The sequence below is a fragment of the Candida metapsilosis genome (assembly GCF_017655625.1).
Source record: "Candida metapsilosis strain BP57 chromosome Unknown scaffold3, whole genome shotgun sequence".
Taxonomy (NCBI): Eukaryota; Fungi; Ascomycota; class Pichiomycetes; order Serinales; family Debaryomycetaceae; genus Lodderomyces; species Lodderomyces metapsilosis.
The window spans coordinates 1,158,731-1,173,202 of NW_027138161.1; the positions used below are offsets into that span (position 1 = coordinate 1,158,731).

The 14,472-nt window shown below is 39.4% G+C and overlaps 7 protein-coding genes across 7 annotated transcripts; all 7 read right to left on the bottom strand. All coding sequences in view use genetic code 12, as the record gives it.

Annotated features, from left to right (window-relative positions):
• Positions 1–160: 160 nt before the first annotated feature.
• On the bottom strand, positions 161–3,316 carry I9W82_003296 (threonine/serine exporter family protein; the record flags this gene model as incomplete). Its single annotated transcript, XM_067692245.1, has 1 exon — positions 161–3,316. The coding sequence occupies one exon, from the start codon at positions 3,314–3,316 to the stop codon at positions 161–163; it is 3,156 nt and encodes a 1,051-aa protein (XP_067548644.1).
• Positions 3,317–4,350: 1,034 nt separating this feature from the next.
• On the bottom strand, positions 4,351–7,530 carry I9W82_003297 (threonine/serine exporter family protein; the record flags this gene model as incomplete). The annotated part of the gene is made up of 1 exon (XM_067692246.1): positions 4,351–7,530. One exon carries the CDS (start codon positions 7,528–7,530, stop codon positions 4,351–4,353), a length of 3,180 nt encoding a protein of 1,059 aa, XP_067548645.1.
• A 1,256-nt stretch (positions 7,531–8,786) lies between these two features.
• On the bottom strand, positions 8,787–10,076 carry I9W82_003298 (uncharacterized protein; the record flags this gene model as incomplete). Its single annotated transcript, XM_067692247.1, has 1 exon — positions 8,787–10,076. One exon carries the CDS (start codon positions 10,074–10,076, stop codon positions 8,787–8,789), a length of 1,290 nt encoding a protein of 429 aa, XP_067548646.1.
• A 390-nt stretch (positions 10,077–10,466) lies between these two features.
• I9W82_003299 (uncharacterized protein) lies at positions 10,467–10,955 on the bottom strand (the record flags this gene model as incomplete). Its single annotated transcript, XM_067692248.1, has 1 exon — positions 10,467–10,955. One exon carries the CDS (start codon positions 10,953–10,955, stop codon positions 10,467–10,469), a length of 489 nt encoding a protein of 162 aa, XP_067548647.1.
• A 578-nt stretch (positions 10,956–11,533) lies between these two features.
• Positions 11,534–12,046, bottom strand: I9W82_003300 (uncharacterized protein; the record flags this gene model as incomplete). Its single annotated transcript, XM_067692251.1, has 1 exon — positions 11,534–12,046. The coding sequence occupies one exon, from the start codon at positions 12,044–12,046 to the stop codon at positions 11,534–11,536; it is 513 nt and encodes a 170-aa protein (XP_067548648.1).
• Positions 12,047–12,476: 430 nt separating this feature from the next.
• On the bottom strand, positions 12,477–12,905 carry I9W82_003301 (uncharacterized protein; the record flags this gene model as incomplete). The annotated part of the gene is made up of 1 exon (XM_067692252.1): positions 12,477–12,905. The coding sequence occupies one exon, from the start codon at positions 12,903–12,905 to the stop codon at positions 12,477–12,479; it is 429 nt and encodes a 142-aa protein (XP_067548649.1).
• Positions 12,906–13,910: 1,005 nt separating this feature from the next.
• Positions 13,911–14,399, bottom strand: I9W82_003302 (uncharacterized protein; the record flags this gene model as incomplete). Its single annotated transcript, XM_067692253.1, has 1 exon — positions 13,911–14,399. One exon carries the CDS (start codon positions 14,397–14,399, stop codon positions 13,911–13,913), a length of 489 nt encoding a protein of 162 aa, XP_067548650.1.
• Between the last annotated feature and the right edge of the window lie 73 nt (positions 14,400–14,472).

Sequence of the window (14,472 nt, forward strand, 5' to 3'; positions counted from 1 at the left end):
GTAATTCAAGCGGGACACTAAATCTACAAGACCCTTTTTGTTAAAACCCATTCCTTTTAACCCTAATCCAAGTCTATGTATGTACGCTACTTTATATTCTACTAGATAAATAATGTTTTGTACTAAAGAAAAAGCAACCTTTGATGTGCTCTGGCCCCCCCTAGAACGTAAACAATCCAGTTCCCTTTTTACCAAAAGGATAAACAAACAACGCAGCGGCAAACAACCCCACACTAATTCCAATCGACACTTCAACCATAGCAGCACCAAAACTCAACGAGATCGAAGTGCCAGTAGTCGTGGTAGTAGTAGTAGTACTAGTAGTAGTACCATTCCGATTAGTAATCTTATCGGCAGTTTGTAAACCGGAAATCAACGTGCTCTTAGAAGCGATACCCCCGGGGACTTGCACGAAAATAGCTGGCAACATTGCTGACACGGCTACCCCTTTCAAAATACGTGAATACAAGTTACCACAAATCCCAATAATGAATGCTCCGATACATGCGGTGAATTCAGTCACGTTGGTGAAATGTTTACCTGAAAAGTAAGTGGCAACATAACTGATACCAGTAATGGCAATCATGATTGGCAATTGGCACCATCTTGCTTGATTGATCAATCCTAAGCACGTCGCAAACATGGGAACAAACAAGATTCTCCATTTATCGTCAATTGAATGGCCCTTGGGACAACTATTCAGTGATGTTGCGTCATGATATACCCATCCAAATAAAGCCGATCCCAATGTGATTCCAAACCCAAGAAATAATGAGTAAATGATTGCATAAAACATCCGCACAGACCCAGAAACGAGGTTCCTCGATTGTAATTCCAATGATCCTGTTAAAATAATGTACCCGGGCAAAATGATAGCCAAGGATCCTTGAGCAATGGCACTGAAGCAGAATAAATCTCCTCCTCGGATGGAACCGATACCTCTAGCAATGAATGACACGACAATAGCTGATGAAACTTCAAATACGTTGGAATACAAGTTGGATAATGTTGAAACGTAATATTGCAAAAACCCAACACATAATCCAATTCCAAAACTGATTGGCAAATCAACCCATCCACCATCAAACGCATATGGCGTCACCGCTAATGATCCAAGGGCATAGAGAAACACACACATCCATGGCGGGTACCTATTGTTCTTCTTTAACAACTCATCCAATTTTGCGGTTGCTTCTTCAACACCAATCAAATCGTGAGTCACTGCTTTATAAAGCTTATGCGTATCGGTCAATTTACCCAAATTGATCCCCTGTGCACATCGAACAAGATGAACTTCGGAGGTCCTAGTGGCGGCATCACCAAATGAAACCAACATACATCCAGGGAAGTAGATGAATTGTCCGTCAATTTCCAACACCCTGGAAGTCATAACCATATACTCTTCCAAACGATGCGTTGGCGCTCCGTACAACATTAATGCACGACACATGTTGATAATGAATCTTTGACGTTGCAAAACATCGGCAATGTGCACAGTAATACGCAATCGTTCTGCTTTCTTGTTACGTTTCAACTTCTTCAATGTGTTTGCTGGATCAGTTGGTCTCTTCTTGGGCACCTTGGGCTTAGCGTTTTGGAAGGATGGTAAGCCATTAGGGTCTCTGCCGTTACCATCTCCACCGGCACCACCTTTACCATAGTTACCATAATCGTCATCATCACTGTCATCATCACTGTCATCAAATAATTGTTTATAAGTAGTACCATGTTTGCCCATTCTCACTTTATGAGTTGCTTCACCAAAGATTTTTCTGGATGCTTTTATATTCAGGCACCCTTTACTATCACTATGTTGCACTGACTTCATTCCAGAAGTAGCTTCAGTTCCAAACTTGAATCTATCCTTTGCGGAATCATTAGTGCTGACTTGTGATAATGAACTGGCTGATTTGTTTTCCATTGGTTGTTGATATAACCGCAACAATGAGGACAACACACCCGCTTGGACTTGTTTTGGTCGTTTGATATATTTTCCATCGACACCAGCCAATTCATTTGGTTCTGAATCATTATGACCACGAAGGAAAATATCCGGGTTGGGTGCATAAAATGGGTTATCTTTGTTTTCATTTTCACTCTTGTCGCTAGACTTCTTGGACTCTTCTTTATCATCTTTTGCTTTCTCATTAAGCAAATCCTCATGACTAGGACTAGGAGTGACATTACCACTAGTATTTGCACTAGTATTGTTTGAATGCAAAAGAGCATCGGGAATGTGTTGATCCACCAATGCTTTAACCTCATCACTCAAATCGTCATATTTTGAAAGAGGTTGCATTTCAATTGCATGTTGATCACCTTGGTCTGCAAACCCAACACGCTTCTCTTCATCCTCGTTACCAGATTTATCTCTTGAGTAACGAGTTGCACCGGGAGCTAATCCACCAACACTTAATCCTTCATTACCCCCAGTCAAGACTCTTCCTAAAAATGTGTCGCTGTGACTGATATCTTGATCTTGTGAAGGGATTCGATCAGCTAATGACATTTTACGAAGGATTCCACGAAGACCACCACCACCACTTGATTCTTTCGATGCACTGTTTAAACTCTTTTTTGAAGCAGACTCGTGGGAGCGTAATGAATGAATTGATGGTTTCCGATTTGGCTTAGATGAGGATGATGAAGATGATGCAGTGTTTGCAGCATAGTGCTCATCGGATGATTTTCTGGATGTGCCTGATTTTGTTCGCTCAAGTGGATCATGTGTGGACTCGGGAGCTCCTTTGTGTCCCCTTTCACCTTCATCATCAGAGGAATCGGTTTGATAAAATTGCTCATGAGGAACTTGCTGAATATGAGTGAAATCAGTATGAGTTTGGTCTTGATAGCTACCACCGTCTGAATCATCATCGTCACTTTCAATAGGTCCTTGACTTTTCCTAATATCATTAGCATCAAATTTGAAATGAGGTAAATTCTGATTACCAGATTGAAATCCACCAGGATTAAACTCATCATCGGAATCGGAATCACTATCTCCGTTGCCTTCACCGTATGCATCTTCAAAAGACCCCTGAGACAGTCTCGATGCATTCAATGAAGCTCTTGGATCACGAGGAGTATATGAGTCAAGATACTTCTTTGCATTGCTTTTTTTGTTCTGAAACCTTCTAGCAACTTTATTTAACTTGGAAGAAGTTTGTTTGGTGAACTTTGCATTGTCCTTCTTTTGATTCTGTTTACGAACTTCGTTCAAGTTGAGTTGTTGCTGTGGGATTTGAATATGATATCTGTTTTGAGAACTTGGATTAAAGTTTTCGTCATCACTTGATGAAGAATAGTCATGGGACATAATTGGAAGCTTCTGTGGGTTACTGCAATGTCAAAGTGATATATGTCTAGCGAATGTAATATACTGTAGGAAAGAAGCAATAAGTAGATGAACTTGGCTACCTTTTATTTTTTTCTGGTTCCTTGTTTTCCTTTTTATTAACTTTTTATTGATATGTGAATATAGTCAAATGTTTCTTTTACTATACTTTGTTACTGGATAAGTGTTGGAATCAGTAATTATTGTGTGAATGAATAGTGTATCTGCTTAATGGTCAATGATCTGTTTGGTTGTAAATTCATGATTTTTCTATTGTTTCTTTGGTGATTCTTTTGTGTTACATATTTAGAAATTTTAAAATCGTAAGACCTTAAACTCTGCTTCATGGGATGAGTATTTGTTATTACATTTAAACATTTACTACGGCATCATTATATATCACATTAGACCACATCACGCGCAAACAATGAAGTAGCATGATTAATACATCTCCGGCATATCAACTTCTTCTCAACTTGTCTGGTTCCAAATTCTATTGTAAAACTTCTCTTTAATGAATAACAATACCATGACTAAACAGTTCGACTAGCACACGAGTCTTGTTACTCAATCAATCACGCGACATGTATAGTACAAAAGACAACGAGGAGATCATTGCTCCATTCTTGTCCCAAACAGTTGGTACGCCTGTGAAAATAATAGCAACTACAATACTTGTAGCTTTAATTCATACTACTGCCTCAAAATTATTCAATTGGTCCTAAATCTTTTGTACTACTGCGCACACGAAACTCCATCATTGTAGCCAGACTGTATCGGACTGGCTTGAAGATATTAGGTCGGATTCGCGTGAAAAATTAACGCGCATCGCATTCGTATGTCGCAAGTACAATTCAATCGACACTACCTCTACAAAGTCCATTCTTGTATCCAAAATACCTCTATTTTAAGTCTAATTCTATTCTATATATATCCACCCCACTCTATGTTCTATTAAATAAATATTGATCTGTATTTCCGGAAAAGGAAAGAGCCAACTTCTTCTCTTCTCTCCCTTACAATGTAAACAATCCTGTTCCCTTTTTGCCAAATGGATAAACAAACAACGCAGCCGCAAACAACCCCACACTAATTCCAATCGACACTTCAACCATCGAAGCACCAAAACTCAATGAGGTCGTACTATCAGTGGAACTAGAATCAGTTCCATTACGATTGGTGATCTTATCGGCAGCTGCTACACCGGAAATCAATGAACTCTTTGAAGCGATACCAGAAGGAACTTGGACGAAAATAGCTGGCAACATTGCTGACACGGCTACCCCTTTCCATATACGCGAATACAAGTTACCGCAGATTCCAATAATGAATGCTCCGATACATGCAGTAAATTCAGTCACGTTGGCAAAATGTTTACCTGAAAAGTAAGTGGCAACATAACTGGTACCAGCAATGGCTACCATGATTGGCAATTGGCGCCATCTTGCTTGATTGATCAATCCTAAGCACGTCGCAAACATGGGAACAAACAAGATTCTCCATTTATCGTCAATTGAATGGCCCTTGGGACAACTATTCAGTGATGTTGCGTCATGATATACCCATCCAAATAACGCCGATCCCAATGTGATTCCAAATCCAAGGAACAATGAGTAAATGATTGCATAAAACATCCGCACCGCCCCAGCAACAAGATTTCTCGATTGTAATTCCAATGACCCTGTTAAAATAATGTACCCGGGTAAAATGATAGCTAAGGATCCTTGAGCAATGGCACTGAAGCAGAATAAATCTCCTCCTCGGATGGAACCGATACCTCTAGCAATAAACGATACAACAATAGCTGATGAAACTTCAAACACGTTGGAATACAAGTTGGATAATGTTGAAACGTAATACTGCAAAAATCCAACACATAATCCAATTCCAAAACTGATTGGCAAATCAACCCATCCACCATCAAACGCATATGGCGTCACCGCTAATGATCCAAGTGCATAAAGAAACACACACATCCATGGCGGGTACCTATTCTTCTTCTTTAGCAACTCATCCAATTTTGCGGTTGCTTCCTCAACACCAATCAAATCGTGAGTCACTGCTTTATAAAGCTTATGCGTATCGGTCAATTTACCCAAATTGATCCCTTGTGCACATCGAACAAGATGAACTTCGGAGGTCCTAGTGGCGGCATCACCAAATGAAACCAACATACATCCAGGGAAGTAGATGAATTGTCCGTCAATTTCCAACACCCGAGAAGTCATAACCATATACTCTTCCAAACGATGCGTTGGCGCTCCGTATAACATTAACGCACGACACATGTTGATAATGAATCTTTGACGTTGCAAAACATCGGCAATGTGCACAGTAATACGCAATCTTTCTGCTTTCTTGTTACGTTTCAACTTCTTCAATGTGTTTGCTGGATCAGTTGGTCTCTTTTTGGGCACCTTGGGCTTAGCGTTTTGGAAGGATGGTAAGCCATTAGGGTCTCTGCCGTTACCATCTCCACCGGGACCACCTTTTCCGTCACCATCGCCATCGTCACCATCATCATCACTGTCATCTGGCAATGGTTTATCACTGGCACCGGATTTGCCCTTTCTCATTTTATTAGCTGCTTTACCAAAGGCTTTACCGGATGCTTTTATATTCAGGTACCCTTTACTAGCACCATGTTGCGCTGACTTCATTCCGTATTTAACTCCAGCACCAACTTCAGTTCCAAACTTGGTCAAATCTAAATGCAGGGTGGCTCTGCCATCATTAAAACTATCCATTGCTGAGTCGTTGGTGTCAACTTGTGACAACGAACTGGCTGATTTGTTTTCCATTGGTTGTTGATATAACCGCAACAATGAGGACAACACACCCGCTTGGACTTGTTTTGGTGGCTCAATGAAATTTCCATCGACGCCAGCCAATTCATTTGGTTCGGAATCATTATGACCACGAAGGAAAATATCAGGGTTTGGTGCGTAAAACGGGTTATCTTTGTTTTCATTTTCACTCTTGTCGCTAGACTTCTTGGACTCTTCTTTATCATCTTTTGCTTTCTCATTAAGCAAATCTTCATGACTACGATTAGGAGTGACATTACCACTAGTATTTGCACTGGTATTGTTTGAATGTAAAAGTGCATCAGGAATATGTTGATCCACCAATGCTTTAACCTCGTCACTCAAATCGTCATATTTTGAAAGAGGTTGCATTTCAATTGCATGTTGATCACCTTGGTCTGCAAACCCAACACGCTTCTCTTCATCCTCGTTACCAGATTTATCTCTTGAGTAACGAGTTGCACCGGGAGCTAATCCTCCACCGCTTAATCCTTCATTACCTCCAGCCAAGACTCTTCCTAAGAATGTGTCACTGTGACTGATATCCTGATCTTGTGAAGGGATTCGATCAGCTAATGACATTTTACGAAGGATTCCACGAAGACCACCACCACCTGATTCCTTTGATGCACTGTTTAAACTCTTTTTTGAAGCAGACTCGTGGGAGCGTAATGAATGAATCGATGGTTTCCGATTTGGCTTAGATGAGGATGATGAAGATGATGCAGTGTTTGCAGCATAGTGCTCATCAGATAACTTTCTGGATGTACCTGACTTTGTCCTCTCAAGTGGGTCACGTGTGGACTCGGGAGCTCCTTTGTGTCCCCTTTCACCTTCATCATCAGATGAATCGGTTTGATAAAATTGCTCATGCGGAACTTGTTGGATATGAGTGAAATCAGTATGAGTTTGGTCTTGATAGCTACCACCGTCTGAATCATCATCATCGTCACTTTCAATAGGTCCTTGACTTTTCCTAATATCATTAGCATCAAATTTGAAATGAGGTAAATTCTGATTACCAGATTGAAATCCACCAGGATTAAACTCATCATCGGAATCGGAATCACTATCTCCGTTGCCTTCACCGTATGCATCTTCAAAAGACCCCTGAGACAGTCTCGATGCATTCAATGAAGCTCTTGGATCACGAGGAGTATATGAGTCAAGATACTTCTTTGCATTGCTTTTTTTGTTCTGAAACCTTCTAGCAACTTTATTTAACTTGGAAGAAGTTTGTTTGGTGAACTTTGCATTGTCCTTCTTTTGATTCTGTTTACGAACTTCGTTCAAGTTGAGTTGTTGCTGTGGGATTTGAATATGATATCTGTTTTGAGAACTTGGATTAAAGTTTTCGTCATCACTTGATGAAGAATAGTCATGGGACATAATTGGAAGCTTCTGTGGGTTACTGCAATGTCAAAGTGATATATGTCTAGCGAATGTAATATACTGTAGAAAGAAGCAATAAGTAAAGTGTAAATGGACTTTGATAATTTTTTTTTCTTCAACCAGGTTCTTTGTCTTCCTATTTATTAACTCCTTATTGCTTTGTGAATATCGTCGAATGTTTCTTTTGTCTTCCTTTGTGAAACTTGGTTGTTGGTTATGCGTTAGATGATTACTGTCTGCTTTATAGTTAAATGATTGTTTTTCCTGTTTGGTTTGTCAATTATTATTATTATTTTCTGGTGACTCTTTGTGTTACTATAAGAATTTTTGAAAGGAGGTTTTTATAAAACTACAATGACATCATAAGACCTCAAACCCTGCTTTATGAAGATGAGTATTTGCTATTACAACTAAACATTTTCTAGAGCATCCTTACATATCACGTCAGACCACATCACGCGCAAATAATAGAGTAACATGGTCTCTATACAGCTCCGGCATATCAGCTTCTTCTGGTCTGGACTTCCAGAATTCTATTGTAAAACTTCTTTTCAATCAATACTATTACTAAACAGTTCCACTGAAACACAAAAGCCTTGTCCGTCAACCCAGCACGCGAGAGGAATAGTACAAAAGAGAAACAAGGAGTAAATTGCTCCACTCTTGTCTCCAAAAAAAACATAGAAATACGCCTGTGAAAATAATAGCAACTATACAATGCAGACTATTTATGCAAAAAAGAAAGAACCCGATCATTCTCTGTTCACTTTGTAGACACATCTTCTACACTATAGCAAGCAAGTGGTACACGCCACTCGTATGTGTTCCGCAAGAACTAATCAATTTACTGCAGTTGATCTAATTTAAGCGCCCCACTGTGGAAGACAGGCACCTTCCTGTCCTTCCAAAGCGGAAAAATTAAATAAAATTAAAATTTCTTTTTTTCTTGAAAGGAGGCGCGCAATAATGCAACATTATGTCATTAGAGACTTTGATTTAGTAGTCTATTTTAAATAGTTTAGACTTTGCAGGTTAATTTAATCTCGGCTCAATTTACTTCAAGTTTCTTCAATTGCTCATCTTATGAATTGTTAAATCCGTTTCAATTCTCACCTTGGTACAAAAGCAGCTCATGGATTTCCTAGGAGGTAAGCTACAAATCGGATTTATAATTTATCCCCACGGCCGAATGTATATTCACACGACAAGTTGTCCACTACGGAAATAGCTACAAAGACACAACTCTTTGTGCTCTATATACTTTCTTCCCATTGTACACCACACCATTCTTGAATATAGCCAACCTTGTTTTCATCAAAGTTGTCGTCAGGAATATAATCCTCAACGTCAGTACACACAATAATTGTACCCCATGACATTCCATTCAATATATCCTTAACATCAACGTTATCGTCATTCAACCCTTCAAGATCCATAATTGCCTTTGGCATCAACTGTAGTTCAAATCGGCGTTCGCTACTTGGATTATACCCAGGACGTGGGATACTTGGTTGATTGGAGTTTAGGAATATCTTTGCCACATCATCCTTACCATTGTAAAGCAATGGTTTGCCATTTAAATCATAGCGCAATACTTGGCCTGGATTATGTTTAACCGTAGATGAAAAATTTTCAAAGTACTTGTCATCAAGCATATTGGATATTTTGGTTGTATGTGGATCCAAGACTGCTGATGAGGATGATCCACGTCTCTTGGAGGAACCTTCTTCTGGAGCATCGTTTTCTTCAATTAAATGTTTGTACTTGGCCAATTGTGCTTCTTCATCTTTATCTTTGCGGAACTTTTCCTGATCCACGTATACAAAACTACCATTGTATTGGGGTAGACCGTCTTGTAATTTCTTCTCTTCCTGTTTGGGCAGTTTTGGTGCAGTTTTCGCTACATCTGCGTACAGTTGTGACTTGGTGGCGGGTTTCTCATCTGTCTTGGCATTAGATTCGGTTGGAGCAAAAGGATTACCCAGATTGCTATTGAATGGATTATCATTCTTTGCAAATGGATTCGAACCTCCAAACGGATTATCACTAGACTTGTCTTTACTAAACAAATTCTTTGTCAACTCATCATTCAATTTCTTCAGTTGTTCCAGTTTCAACTTATCTTCCATCTCCTTCATTTTGACCCCATCAAGCTCTTCTTTTATCCTTTTAACCACTTCGTCATTCTTATTCACACCTCTAATTACCTTGACACTTCCCTTCTTCTTTGCACACTGGCCATCTTTACATCCAAAAATGTACAACACTCGATCATATAAAGCACTATCAAGTGGGGAAAAAGCTTGCAACAACAAAGCCAACTTCTTTCCACATGAGTCACAGATTAAATAACTTTCTTCTGGTTTTGACTCTGGATGAAGCCATATTGGTTGCCCACCAATAAATGTATCTTCAATTGTTGGTTGATCTTCTCGAGTTACTGGCCCATCGACAAATCCTAAAAGTACTTGCGACTTGTTGGCAACATTCGAGTCGTAGATGCTTTCTTCGTCTGATGAATACTCTTCTTGTGATGATGACATTTGTTTGGTATTGAGGCAAGTGGTGTTTCCACTATTTTTTTTCAAAGCTCATCGTGATACATCTTTTCTCTAAAATGTTGCGCTACCGCACCAAGTTCTTGCAATTCTATCTAATCCAATAAAGCTATCCCTCAATTCGAGTTTCTGTATTTGAGTCAGGTCTGGTGTTAATTGATCAAGTTCTTAGCAAGTTTTCACTTGTTTTATTTGGAAAGGCACTATATTTTTCTATTAATTTTGCAACATTTTCATGAAAAAAAATATACGTTAAGAAGATAAGAGACCAAAGCACATAATAACATCTCTACCTCATATCCAAATCATAGTACTGTATCTATCCTTTTACAAACAATTTATAATAACTTACACCCATAGATCCTCCTTCATCAGTCAAATTGAAGAGCCCGATTTCAACCAAACAAAAGCAACGAAACCAGCCAGAAGCAAAAGCCAAAATAAAAATCCACCAACCGCACACCAGTTGAAAGTAACAGTTCCAAGTATCTCAACGGCATTGAATGCAACTGCTGCATCAAGAATCAAAAAAAAGAAAGCAAGACTTAAACCAAACACACCAAACATTCTAACCAACAAGGTCCCAAACACAATCATAAAGGGAGTCGAGATAAATAAGATAACAGCCACCACTGAACAGAAGCAAGTTTGCTCGCCACGAAATGGGGCAGCAGGAAACTGCATCACCACTGGCTCAGGCTTTGGCTTGGACTTTGCTTGCTTTTCTAAATCAGTCTTCAAGGACTCAATCTCCTTGCGTAAAGCGGATATTGATGAGTATGGATCTTGATAGTCCTCCTTGTGGCTACCATCGTCAGTCAGATTGCAGCAGGTTCTGTCGGCAAGTTCCATTTGGTCGTCCATTGTAAGATATTGAGTGCCTGGAGAGAGGAGAATATATTCAGTTTGACAATCGTTCCAGGGAACACTATTTATATGCTACTGATACCAATAGGGTATAATTTCCTCAATGGGTGCAAAAGGCGACTTTGTTACTCTATTGGTTTTTTTGCTCCCCCAAATAGGGGTCCAACAGCATAACAAGATCCTTCTTGAAATTATAAATCTAAGAAGAGGATTCTCATTGGTGGTTTCAGCAAGTACGAGCTTCCCCAATGTTTCCCTTTTTTGCACGGCGTTGGGTCTGTCTGTGCATAATATTCTTGTGAAACCTGCACATCCAGGAAAGAGTGATTGAGTTGAAGGCAGATAAGCAGTTGTATACTTTTAACAGTCTATACATAAAAAGGGTTATATATCACTACATGCCTACTCTTGTAGTATTTTAAGTCATCTACAATTTTCATGACTTCCACATTTACTGCATCTACATCATCATCATAAATTGGGTACAACTTTCCACCTTCTTAATTTCTGATTACCTTGTTTCGCCAACCTTTAAAGATTCGCAACTTCCTACCCCCTTTTGAAACCCGATCGGATCAGCCAACAACATATCTCAACTCTTTAGCAATTGAAGCTTCTGCATTCACCCAAATTAGAGCAATAAAGACAATCAGCACCAACAGTGAAATTAAAAATGCACCACCAACACACCAGTTAAATGTAGCCACCCCAAGATATTCTATTGCATTGAATGCTACCGCTGCGCCAACAAACAAGGAAAATAAGCCTAGATTTAAGCCAAACACACCAAACAACTTCATCAAAAACGGTCCAAACACAATCATAAATGGGCTTGTGACGATTAAAAAAGCAGCCACAAAAAAACAAAGAGACATTTGTTGTTCACGAAATGGAGCAGGAGAAAAAGGCACCACTGGCTCTGGTTGTGGCGTGGACTTTGCTTGCTTTTCTAAATCAGTCTTCATGGACTCAATATCTTTGCGTAAAGCTGATATTGCCGAGTATGGATATTGGTAGTCCTCCTTGTGGCTACCATCGTCAGTCAGATTGCAGCAAGTTTTGTCGGCAAGCTCCATTTGGTCTTCCATTGTAAGATGTCGAGTGTCACAAGAGAAGCGAAGCGAGTCGTCTAGCTTAAGAATCATTCCTCGGAACACTATTTATATATTCTTGATATACGTAGGGTATAATTTCCTCAATGGGTGCAAAAGGATACTCTCTTTTTTTTCCACGACTTCGCAGCATAACAAGATCCTTTTTCATCATCTTTCTAGTAGTTTCAGTAAATATGATTTTCCCCATTGATTACCTTTTCTGCACGTGCTGGGTTTAGCTGTGCATAATGCTCTCGTGAGACTCGTATGTCCAGGAAAGAGTGATCTAAATGAGGGCATATGGTGACAGTCAATTATCCAAACAGCTGTATACTTTTAAAAATCTATACATAAAATGGGCTATAACAACAGTCAATACATATTGCCAATCTCAAGCAACAATTACACACCACATCTACGTGGGTTAAGATCCAATAGTATCTTGCCATTGCATATACATTAAACCACTCAGAACTCCAACAACAACCAACACGCCAACTCCCAAGCACCAACTAAACAATATTCTCCCCATAATATCAATAAAATCAAAAGCAACTGCCCCCAAGACAAAAATCAGGTATATTGCAAGACCCATACTGAACGTACCAGCCATTCTCACTTGCAAATTGCCAAGAACAAGCATAATTGGAGCTGCTATAAACAATGCAACTGAAACAGCTCCACAATAGAGCACCTTGTATCTCCGTGTGTCTACTTTTTTAACGGCGACACTTTTTTGACTTGGTTTGGGTTGCGGAAGTTTTTGCTTCTCTAAATCGTTTTGCTTATTTGATGATTTAAATGAAGGTGGTGGAGACGCGCCATTGGTGCTGTTCTTAGTTGTAGCCGACATTGTTTTTACGCGATTGGAGGGATAGATTAGCCAATAGACAACTTCATCTCATTTTATACCGTTACACCAAAACAGTCCTTCGTAAGATTTCCATGTCAAAAAAAAAAGGGGCCAAGAATGAAATTTTGAACCTTTTCCTGTTGATTATTTGTTATGCTGGATCGTAGTGTATATTACCTCAGATCTTGTTGAACTATCCTATTGCGAAGTGAGGACTGATAAGTTCCATAAAAGGTTTTCATTGAAAAATAATGTTTTAAATTGGCTAGTTTGATAGCTAAATCGAGCACATGATTTAAAGGGAGCCTTTTTTCCAAAGAGTTTGGGAGATTAAAGATGTGTAGTCCCGCGAACTCCCCCCAAGCAGTGGCATTTTGCACATACCAACATTTCTCAATTCAACTATTTTCCTACCAAGGAGAAACTTTTTGAATTAGTTATCATGAAGGAATGATAACATCTAACATATTTCTACCACATTGGGTTTTGTAATGTAGGGGAATACATTCTCTGAACCTTATGCAGACTTCCAGAGTACTTGCTAAACTAACCAAAAATATTGCAATGCTCAATGCGAAATACCACACATTTGTTCCTGAGAACGTTTATTAAAAAGCATAAATATGGACATAGCAAAATGATCTAATCAACATTTTTCATCACATCGTGAATTGACGCTTCTTCTCACTCACTTTCAGCTTTTTCCTCGAGGTAATTTAATGTTGGTGGGAGTCTTCACTTGGATGGGGTATTCGGTTCTTTTCTCTAACGCTCTCTTTCTTCCAGATGACAACGATTTCAGGAACGATATGCAGCACTGCATCGTCAATAGATCTTGCACGCTTTATTGACACGGCGCAGCTTCTCCTGGTTATGAATTGAATAACAAATCTACGGGGTTTCAAGGCAGGAATGAAGATCAATCGTGCTGTTTTTACAGTAGATGTCGATATCAATATCAAGGATATAGTTCTGGAATTTACATACTTCTAAAAACTAGCTATATCAATTGGTTTCGGGCTTACCGATTTTCCATTTGACAATCATGCAGATTATCAGAAATACTAAGGTGAACACAAGACCAAAACCGACCACCCTTAAAAATTTCCGCTCACCCACTATTCTTGGAACGTTGAACACGACAGCTCCCCCAACAAAGAGTAGAAATAATGAAATGTTTAGTACTAAAATACCAAGCACTTGCGCCGTCATCGGAGCATCACCTGCGAGTACAGCCATTCCGATTGCAAAGAGTAGGAACCCAAATATACAACAAAAGATAACTCTACCGTCAACATCTTGTCCCGACTTTTGTTGTTCTGCGGTTTTATTCAGGCCCTCGTTCCCTTCTAAATCATTATTTGATGATCCTTCTTGTCCTGCAGTAGGTGGAAATGGAGGTGGTGCTTCAGCATATTCAGGACTTTGTTCATCTTCCAAAGATTGTGGTGTCTTGGGGTTCAAATCATCAAGAGGATGATACGCGGTACTCATTGTATATAGTCGGGTGTAAAGTTGTGAAAGGAAAGAAAACTGTAGTTGTACAGCGTCAGAGTTTTTTTGTTTT